The 10,320-nt window shown below is 31.8% G+C and overlaps 1 protein-coding gene across 2 annotated transcripts; it reads right to left on the bottom strand.

The window, feature by feature from the left end:
* On the bottom strand, nt 1-10,067 carry LOC143149543 (uridine phosphorylase 1-like). 2 transcript variants are annotated; one of them, XR_012992819.1, is made up of 7 exons: nt 9,752-10,067; nt 5,813-5,936; nt 3,743-3,904; nt 2,343-2,528; nt 967-1,299; nt 447-654; nt 1-338 (listed from the first exon to the last, which is right to left on the bottom strand). XR_012992819.1 is itself a non-coding variant. In XM_076317042.1 (6 exons), exons 1-6 carry the CDS (start codon nt 9,847-9,849, stop codon nt 565-567), a joined length of 993 nt encoding a protein of 330 aa, XP_076173157.1. In that variant the 5' UTR covers nt 9,850-10,067; the 3' UTR covers nt 351-564. The 2 variants fall into 2 exon arrangements, 1 of the variants encoding a protein (XP_076173157.1); XM_076317042.1 differs by lacking the exon at nt 1-338 and having other exon boundaries at nt 351-654.
* Nucleotides 10,068-10,320: the final 253 nt, after the last annotated feature.

A 10,320-nucleotide genomic window follows, 5' to 3' on the forward strand; every position in this document is an offset into this window, starting at 1 on the left:
TTTGTGAAAGTAGATAAGTCACAACGTTTTTATTGAATTAATTACAGTATCACCGCAATTCTTATAAATACACTCTTGTGCTCTATGGTCGCACGGTATATCGACTAGAAAATGTTTGCCGCCTGGAGACTTGCTGCCATTACACGGAAAAGTTCTTCGCTAAATTATACAATGAACGTGTGGGCGACAAGAGGAACTAACTTGTATGTATTGTTCAATCGTTCTGTTGCTTCTTCGATAAATCTGCAAGCTACTAAATTTGTTTCTGAGCTACTGACAAAATATACCTTTTATATTTTAGACACTCGTGTACTGTGAATACAATATTAATACAGTATCTACAAAAAATATTGCAGTTAGTATTAGCATCTATTTATTCAAATATATTAAAATAAACATATTAAACATAACATAAAGTGTTAATATATAAAGTGTATAACGCATACCTTATAGCATATAACGAATAATGTATAATGAATATGGTATAACGTATAATATGTATAGTTTATTTCTTGCGATTTATTATTAGGCTAGATTTATGAAATTTGTGGAGGAGGTGCCCTTCTAATTAGAAATTTCTTTGGTTATGTAACGAGCGACCAACTCTTGCGGTCGCTGTTCCCACTTCTTCAAAATTTCCTTCGGTGTCTCTACCTACGAACATAGTAACAGATTAAAAATTAATCTAGGAACGGATTTTCGCGGCCGAATCGTGGAAATTCAAGCAGCGAATTAGCGACTGTTTTCGGTAAATCGATAAACAAACAGCAGAATTTGAGTTGAATCAGCGATCGATACGCATGTGTGTCCGTATGGATTATTAGAAATATATAATAATGTCAATCGTATACGAGTGATTATATTATTCTGCGTAAGAAGACAAACATTTACGCAAACAAAAATAAGCTTATGAATCTGTTCCTATAATTTTAATCGCATAAATTTATTTGTTCGCAGAGTAATTACCTGGTCGCCTTTGAGACGGTCTAGTAATGTCACACAGACAATAGCAGACTGAATCCCAGCGTGATGTGTGAAAGCTGCCAACAGGACGCTTTCCATCTCTATATTTCTTATACCGGCTTCATACAACTTGTTCAGGTACTCCATTTTATCATTTTCAGAATACTCGCAAAATGCGCCGTCCAGCCGACCTTGGCCTTCATAGAAGTCGTTAGCACACAATGTTTTACCGATTACAGTATCATAAGGATCATCAGGATTCGCAAGTGCCTTTATTTTGCGAGCAAGTTGTTGATCAAGTTTGGCAGGCCTTCTTACCAATTTACCAAGAACAGGCTAAAAATAAACTTATTTATTAGAAAGGATTTGACTTAATACATTGACAAGCTTTATTAGCACATTGTCAGCTAATGGAACCTTTATCATTTGAATATACATTATTAATATTCGAAGTATTATTTGCATATTCTATTAAGTTATTGGAGAAGAAACGACGATTACGAGAGTTTAATAAATAACAGATTGATACACTTTATCCGCGTTGGTTAGCTTATAAATTTTTGTACTTAAAAGATCTATGATTAGATATAAAAATTATTGTTCATCTAATTACATGCATAGTGCAAAAAGGAGTTAACTTTTTTTAAATGTGTTTACATCTTTGAACCAGAACACATATAAATATACAATCTTGTTTCATAATTGGAAAGCAATTACTTTAAACAGCTGAATCATTTTATTCGTTGAGGAATAACGTTAAACATTTCGATTGAATAAATTTTTATCGAACAATTTGATAAAATAAATATACATTTTGTATTTGCCAAAATGAACAATAATTAAAATAGGATTTCTTATATTTGACTTCAAAGTATTAAATTTTATTCCAGTAAATTTTACTTTCGAAAATATTCTTCTTCCCATACGCATATATGATAATTTGTACTTGTAGAAATGTTACATATTAGATAGTAAATGTATTTTCTTTAAGAATTATATTTTAAGAGTTAGAATAGCAATAGCATTTTATATTTTAAAAATTATGCAACTTATAAATCATTTATCAAATACACCTTACTGCTTCTTGTAAGTTGATGCCTACAACTTAAATACCTTTATTTCAGAAATAATAAACTGTGGTTTTATTGATATGGCAGGCACAAGTTTTTCTTTAGTTGTACCAATTACAGATTAAAATAATATTATTCCTATTCTGCTATTCTAGAATATGGTACAAGAATTCCATCATGTACCTATGGTACATGAATTGCCTTTGCTTATCAGTGCTTATCAGCCATTTTAACAGATATAAAATTAAAGAAACGATTGATATCCTCATGACATTTAGATGTTTCACAATTTCAATAAGAATTTCTTACCAATTCGAAGTAAGGTTTCAGCATTCCATCGACTACTTCTTCGGAAATTACGACGGTACCGCTTTCAAGGCCGATTCCACCGCAAGTGCCGATTCTAAAAAATACCGGATCCTTCACTTTTGCGTGGTACATCAGCTTCATAATTTCATGGAGAAGAACTCCAAGCGATGCGATGCCAATTCCATGCTAAACAGGAAACTTGATCGTTCGGTGCTCGTTTAAACATCGCATGAATATTAAGAATGTGTTGAATTTACAACTAGGAGTTCTTATCGAATAGCCAGTTCATGTTTTTCTTAACCATTTCAATGCTTTTTAGCTTTTTAAGATACGATGCTTCTAGGTTAGCAAGATGTTTAAGTAGAGTTTTAGGCACTTGACATTTGTTTCTTGCAGAATGAGAGTATTAGTATTGTTTAAGGGGTTAGGACACTTTGACGCGTTCAAAAATTAAAACTTAAGAAGATAAATCAAGCAAACTTGATTTTTATAATAATTGCATAAAAAAATTGGTAATATATTGTCGGTAAAAATCCGACAAGTCCAAACACCACATTAATTGGCGAAATTTTACCACTATTCTATTATTTTCGCTACCCAGGGTATTTAAATCATTATGAATAAAATTCACGTTCTGTTTGGACTCATTTTAATCGGGAGAACCTCACCAATCCATTGTGATACCATTATTATAAAGATCGAGTGGAAAAATGTATCTTTTATTTTTTTAATTAAACAATTCACCATAATGCGTGTAATGTTCCTTTGAAATGTTCGCGATCGACCATCCTTACCTCGCATATTATTTTTGTCTCGCTTACAATCACTATATTTATTCTCTTTTCTTGTCAAGGGCTATGAAACTTGAGCTCGAGAGTTTATTCTAGTTCTTAGAATAAAATCGCCACATGTTTCGCGACAATTTCAACATCAACAATCGATTTATTTAAATTTAAACAAGCATTATTATGTAACGTTCTCCTTAACCTATTTATATAATTCAACGAATGCAGAAAGATTTGGAACAAATTACTGACACAAGTCAAGGACTTAGTGTACACGTAGTCATTAGTCATATAAAAACAGTGACAGATCAATCAATAATGAGAAATAGAAAAAAAGTTTATTAGACATGAAACACTTTTGATCTAACAATATATTTACGAATCACTTACGTTTATTTACATATTATGCGAATTTTTAAGTGGACATATATATAATTAATGTTCATGTATATTTTATAAGAAAGAAAAAAGAACATGAGATTAAAATATACATAGAGAGGATTGTTTACTACCATTTTCATGGGATACTTGTTCAAATCGCACGACACACAATTTGGAAAATATTGCTGTAAAATACTTGAACCACAACATTTTTTTTAAATATAATATACTTACACTAATGGAAAGTACCGGTCCGACCTTATACATGGAATATCGGTTTGAATCCTGACTAATATCACGAAGAGTCGTTCCAACCGGTAGTTTCACATCCATTTCCTGACTTATGTAATTAGCAAACTGTTGCATACGTTTTTGTGTTCCACCCATACACACAAACTGGAAAAAAGAATATATATCTGTGTAAGGCTTACTCCACTATCCATCGTTTTTGTCACTGCTGAAAATGCGTTAGGCAAATCGTAATATTTTATAAGTTTCTTCATTTTTTGCGACTAACGTTTAAAACACAAAGCGAAGTATTAAGAAACAATAGATAAACGATACTACCTCTCGTCTATTATTTGTAAATATACCCCATTTGATAACGTTTAGGTAGTACAATGAGTGTGCTTCGATGTCAGCTACAACAATATGTAGTAGAAAATATAGGTTTCAATTAAAAAATTCTAAATTGACCTTTACAAGTTATTTGAGGGTTACTGAAACGACAAATAAATCACAGCACGATCTGACGGTTTGATATCGAATAACTTTTGCCCCAAACAAATTTTCGTATCTTCTGTACCTTTGAGATGTAATTATTGCACAATAAATTGTGAAATTAAAGAAAGGAACTTTTCCTATCACTAAAACGGTTGAACGGTCGAGCGCATCGAATAAAACTAAAAAGTACTCTCGAAGTCTCTTGATTTTCAATCTTCTTTGAAAATTGCAACGGCGGAATTGCTCTTTCCATGAATAAAACACACAGTTGAAGTCTATACAATACAAAATAATATTTCTAGGATTACCAGCTTTGTGTATTTGAGAAACACATACCGATTTTAGAGTACTATTTTATTTGGGTCACAAAACACTACTTTCTCTAATGGTGAAATATTGGAGTATATTGGAAGCACAAATTCGTTGATAGCATAAAAAGAGCTAGGAAAAATACGTATCCAACAAATATTTAATGCGTAACATAATACCACGCATTGTTACACAATTAATCGAACATAATTTATACATAATGTGGAAACGAACCTGGCTTGTTCCGCTGATTTTAGAGTCATTAAATATTTATTCAAACTGATTGTCTAGAGCGTTTATTCAAATCAAATTTTTGCAAGAAGAAATTCAGAAATGCAGGAAAGTAATTTCGCCCGGTAAAGCAAAAATTTGAAGATAAATATTTGTTGATTAACAAACCCCTCACGTATAGAAGAAAATGTATCATAATTAACTGTAACATTGTTCTATTTCACGGCATACATTCGCGTGAAATATGGTTCGAATTATAGGTTATACCTTGTAAATCAAACGTTTCCTTTTAATTTTTGATTAAAATTTGGAAAGTGTACATTTTGCTGTAATGATTAATATGCATTTTTTTTTTATCGGATAAATTGAAGGGATGAATATAACTCACGTAAAATAAAACTAGCACCTAAAAACTGATAACAGCAGAAATCAGTAATTTTAGCTATTTTCTTTGTCTTTTACTGCATGTATAATGTTATAATGTAATGGATAGATATGTTTAATAGGTCGTTACTTTCTGAACACTGCTAATATTATTTATGAATCTATCTAGTAAACATATGTAAACATCAACTGGTTTCGATTACAACATTTTCCCCTCTACTCATAATTTGTGCAATGTCAATTGTAAATACGGCCGTGAAATACATCATTGACGGAATTTCAAGTTTACTCTCTCACGTTACGTTGCACATCATCTTGTGAAGCTTAACAATTTGCCTTGCGACTACAATACGTCACTCGCAGATAATGCAAACATTTACGTGTTCACTGGAATAAGCAAATGAAACGTACGTGCAGCAAAATGTCAATCGAAAATGAACATATTAATACAAGCTAGGCCTAAATTTGTAAGAAAATTTAGTCAGAATTACAATTTAACTAATTACAGTTTAATGTATCAATAAAATCTCGTTTTTTCAATAGGCAAGGTAATACATACAACGCTGGGTATGCAAGAAATATCGGTAAAAGAGATTCGTAGCAGAGAATCGTGTGAGAAAGATTAAGGCACGTAAAGAATGTACTACTTTCATTTACCTTTACGTCACCGAACATTTCCACGAGGTTATGAGAGCCACTGCCTAGAGCTAAATGATACAGTACATCTTGAGCACTGAGTTCAATGTTAGGATTTCGCAGACGCACAGATCCATCTGGGTATCTAGAAACATAAGAAACGCAACTAAGACGTTATTGATAGAAAGAATATCACGTCTTATCTTTTATACGAAGAAATGAATAATTTGAATAACTCTTGCCTATACTAAATGTTGTTCCAATTTGCAAAATAAGCTGTACGACAAATTTGATCAAATAGAACTAAAGAGAAAGAATGAACTTTTATTTGTCCAAAAATTTTAAATATTTCGAGAACTCGAATATTTTTTTAGTTTTTATATTCTTTCTTTACACTATCTAGCAATGACTCTATTTCTGTATCTCATTTATCAAAACTTTTATAGTAATCCCAATTTAGAATGTTTGAAGATGCTACGCATACTTTTCCAGATTCTTTTATCAACTATGATTTAGTAAAAAAATATATTGAACATGAAAATTGAGTTTACACTTTGAGATTATTGTAAAAACATTTACAGTTAACAGTTTAAATAAGGTTCATATTAAGCCAATTAAATAATCGAATATTAGTACGGTAACTACTTTTAATGTGTGAGAGAGATCTCTATTATTCAATTAAAATGTTTATCCCTACTATTAGAGGGATGTCCCCCTCGCTAACGAATATCTGTATGAGGAAACAAATCACAATACTAATGCAATGGCAAAACTTTCTTAATTTTTATTTTATTTGTAAGGCAACTTTTTTTTACATATTCCTTATATTTTAGCTGTTTATTATAGCTGTAACCGAATAAATTTAAGGTATAGTTTAAAAGACACATTCTCTTTTCTAAGTACTGCGTTCTTAAACTAGTATTGAAATGAAACATAAAAATAATTAAAAATATAAAGCCTGAAAATCTAAGCATAAATTTTAAATATGACTAGGACAAACTCTGGCCTCTAAAGGATTAATAATATTTGCATTACATAAATATTTCCAACAACATCACGTACAGCGTTTTCACTTTTCGCATAATATGCGTTAAAAGGTTTTTCGCGATTATATGATTTTTCATTTATGTCCTAAAAGTTCAGACTTTAAAAAAGAATCCTGTTTGCTTATTATAGCATGCTCGCACACACCATCCTCTACCCATTCTTAAGTATAATTTTTTATTATTTAAAATCAACTGTAGCACCGTTTTTGGTCGATTTCATTCACCGATTATGACAACCAGAACACTCGACTCACTTAACAAATTATTTCTCATCCTAGCCTTTAAAATTATAAGAATCTGAATGCAGTCGGTCCGTCTCTCTTTTTTACACCGTGGTATTGTAAAAATGCGCAAACTATACTCGGTCCAACAAGACGAATCAATAAAGAAAAATAAATATTCGTGTGGCAATTATTTAATAGAAGGCGCCAGACTGTGAGTTTGATTTTGTCTCCCCCATGCGTCGATCACATACATTTGTTTACATCTACTGACTCGTTTTGTTGCATCGAGTATAAAAATTCCATCACTGCATGCGTACATTCAATGATTAGACAGTAACCTGTCTTTCCTCTCAACCAAAAATTTTTACAAAATTTCTCTTCTCGATCGACCAAACTGTACTTTGCTGTAACATTGAAGAACACCTTTTACAAGTTTTGAAAACCACCGTTGACGTGTATTTTACAAACGTATTTAATCTCTATTAATAATCCTATTAGACATTTATATAGTGTCTCGAATATGTTTCACTGGCATCTATTTTTTCATTTTTTTGAAGCGTAAATTTAGAACACGTACTCTTTTAATTCCCAATTTAGTTTGAAGAAACAATGTTCATTTGTAGTAAACACATTAAACCGATTTTCACAACGCATTAAGGTATTGCGTATCAGATAATCTGATAATACGAATCAGACAGACACAATGATTACTATCATGACGAAACAAAACTACACGGAAAATTAGGTAATCGAAATTAACCTACAGATTAAATAGTTTATCGTAAATATAATAAAACATATCACAGGTACAGAAAGAGCTGTGATGTAGGTCTGTATTTTTATTGAGATTTTGCATCGGACGAAGTGGATAACGTTACAAAGTATAAAGTATCAAGATATTTTACCAATTATTTCCAAATTATTAACCGATATGTAATTGAATCACAGAATTATTGTACGATACGTACTTTTCAATTTTTTAATTGTGAAAGTAAATTTTTTCCCGATTCATTACACAAAAACTTTTATATCAACAATTTTGTGTATATTGTTTATAACAATTATTATTGCTTAACACATATATTCATATTTACACATTAATTGTATTCGTAGAATTAATAGTATTCTAGTAATTCAATGATACTACCATTATTATTGTTGTTGTCGTTGTCGTCGTCGTTGTTGTTGTTAGTTTTGAATATACCGTATAGTAAGGTTAGTAATAACTATATTCAAATTATATTAGATTGTATTCGCACAATCTTGTTTCTTTTATTTAGGTTTGTAATTAAAAATGTTATTCATATGAATTTCACATTGTTTGGATTTCCTTAACGACTTACTTCTTTTATTTGTACTGAACAAATAAGTAATTCTGTATCAATATTACGTTATATTTTTTTCCTCATTGTATACTAAATATATTAATTCAATAAATGTCTGTATTTTTCCGTAACCAATGAAAAACGTTCGTTGATTCATTCCAACAACGTTCGTTTTCGCATAAATTTACCGATGTAAAATTGACGCGTATAATATGTTACCTTGAAAGCGACGCAAGTCGTTTCATCGCTTATGTGCCTCTAACCAAATCGTCCGTTACCTGGGCTTATTTAGTTAACTGCGTACGAGCCTATGAACGAATCGTTCATTCAAAGATTACATTAATACTTCTGCGAATTAAAATAACTGCTATCGATCTATATCTATTGTCTTCAGCCAATAGCAGCAATGCGTATGATCCTAGTACGTGCATTTATTTTATAACAAAAATGTAAGATAAGATTACAAAAGAAAGCTAAGATTATTAGAACGAACAGTATTTGAAATACAGACTGAATACTGTTTTAAAATTTTATATAACTCATACTTGTAATCCGATACCTTTACCTCAGCTATCTATAATAATAATAATAATAATATCAGACATATTTTTCATTAAACAAAAATTCAAAAATAGCTGTTAACTTCAGCAGAAACTGTAACAGTTCTCGGGAATAGTAGTGTTTTCATTCCAAGAATCAATCTCATATTGAAGGACAGTGTCGCACGTGCTGCATAACGAGGAATGTGAATAGCATTTACCGAGAGTGAGTGAGATACAGCTACAGTGAGTAAGACATTATCAGCTGCTTGCCTTATCTCACAACCGACAAAGATAAGGTACACGTATGGAATAAATTATTCGTATTTATATTGGTTATTACATATCATGCGATAGCAGAAAAGCTGTCATCTATCTAAGTAATAATATTTGTGAAGTTTTATGTAAAAAATAGGAACAAGCAAGTGAAAGCAAAACGCTCAGAATGAGGCAAAAATGCTCGATTGAACCGGACAGATGCATCCTTGCGAAAAAAACTGTACAAATCGTTGAAGTCATGCAGTTGATCATTAAAGATTTCAATTGTACTCAAAAAGTAATAACACAAAAAAAGTAAATTGCTTTTCGCGAAAAAAAGTCGAGTATCATTTGTATAAAATCGAAGCTTAGGCAGCTTACAAGAAGAGTACAAATCCTTCGGGTCATTGATTCAGTTAAAACTTTGCGCGTTTGTAGATTTAGTCATCCGGTTCAAGAAAATGCAGCATTATAAAGGCAACTACTCAATAGACTTGCACACTCCTCGTTAGCCCCCCCCCCCCCCTGCGCCGTACGAAAAAGGAAAAATATAACTAAGCATACATACCTTGTCTCTTTTTCGTGTTCATTATTTTTGACAGAGGACTTTAACTGGCACACGTGATTCTTCTCTAGCAATCGGTTTTCACACTTACAAATAGGCATTTTTCTGGACAAAAGGTCTTGTTTATTCCGCGAAACAAAGCGTCACTGGTAGCGTGTTCTAGCGAGGAAATAAAACTTCGAGCGATCGTCAAAGATTGTTTCTATTCAATGAAGTTACCGAAATACCACATGTAAATTCGACTGATTGGTTACCTTTCCAAACTCTTTAGATATCACACTGAACGATAATGACCAGTACCGGTGACTGAATAAAATTCATACTATATTGCGGAACCTTTAAACGCTTGGCGGATAGAGTCTCCACTGTTGTGTCCCCACCACGCCGTTCGTTGATTGTGTAAACGCTTATTTATGCCATCTTGCAGTTTGATGTTGTCGGCAAGAGCGCTTAATCAACGTAACAGGCACATGCTCTGTGGCAATGTGATTGAACGCGTCGAAAGTTCCGTTTTGAACTTAATCTCGGTTTTTATAATAGAGAATTATAAATTAAAAAGTGCTAAAACACTA

Source organism: Ptiloglossa arizonensis, chromosome 7 (assembly GCF_051014685.1).
Source record: "Ptiloglossa arizonensis isolate GNS036 chromosome 7, iyPtiAriz1_principal, whole genome shotgun sequence".
Classification (NCBI taxonomy): domain Eukaryota; kingdom Metazoa; phylum Arthropoda; class Insecta; order Hymenoptera; family Colletidae; genus Ptiloglossa; species Ptiloglossa arizonensis.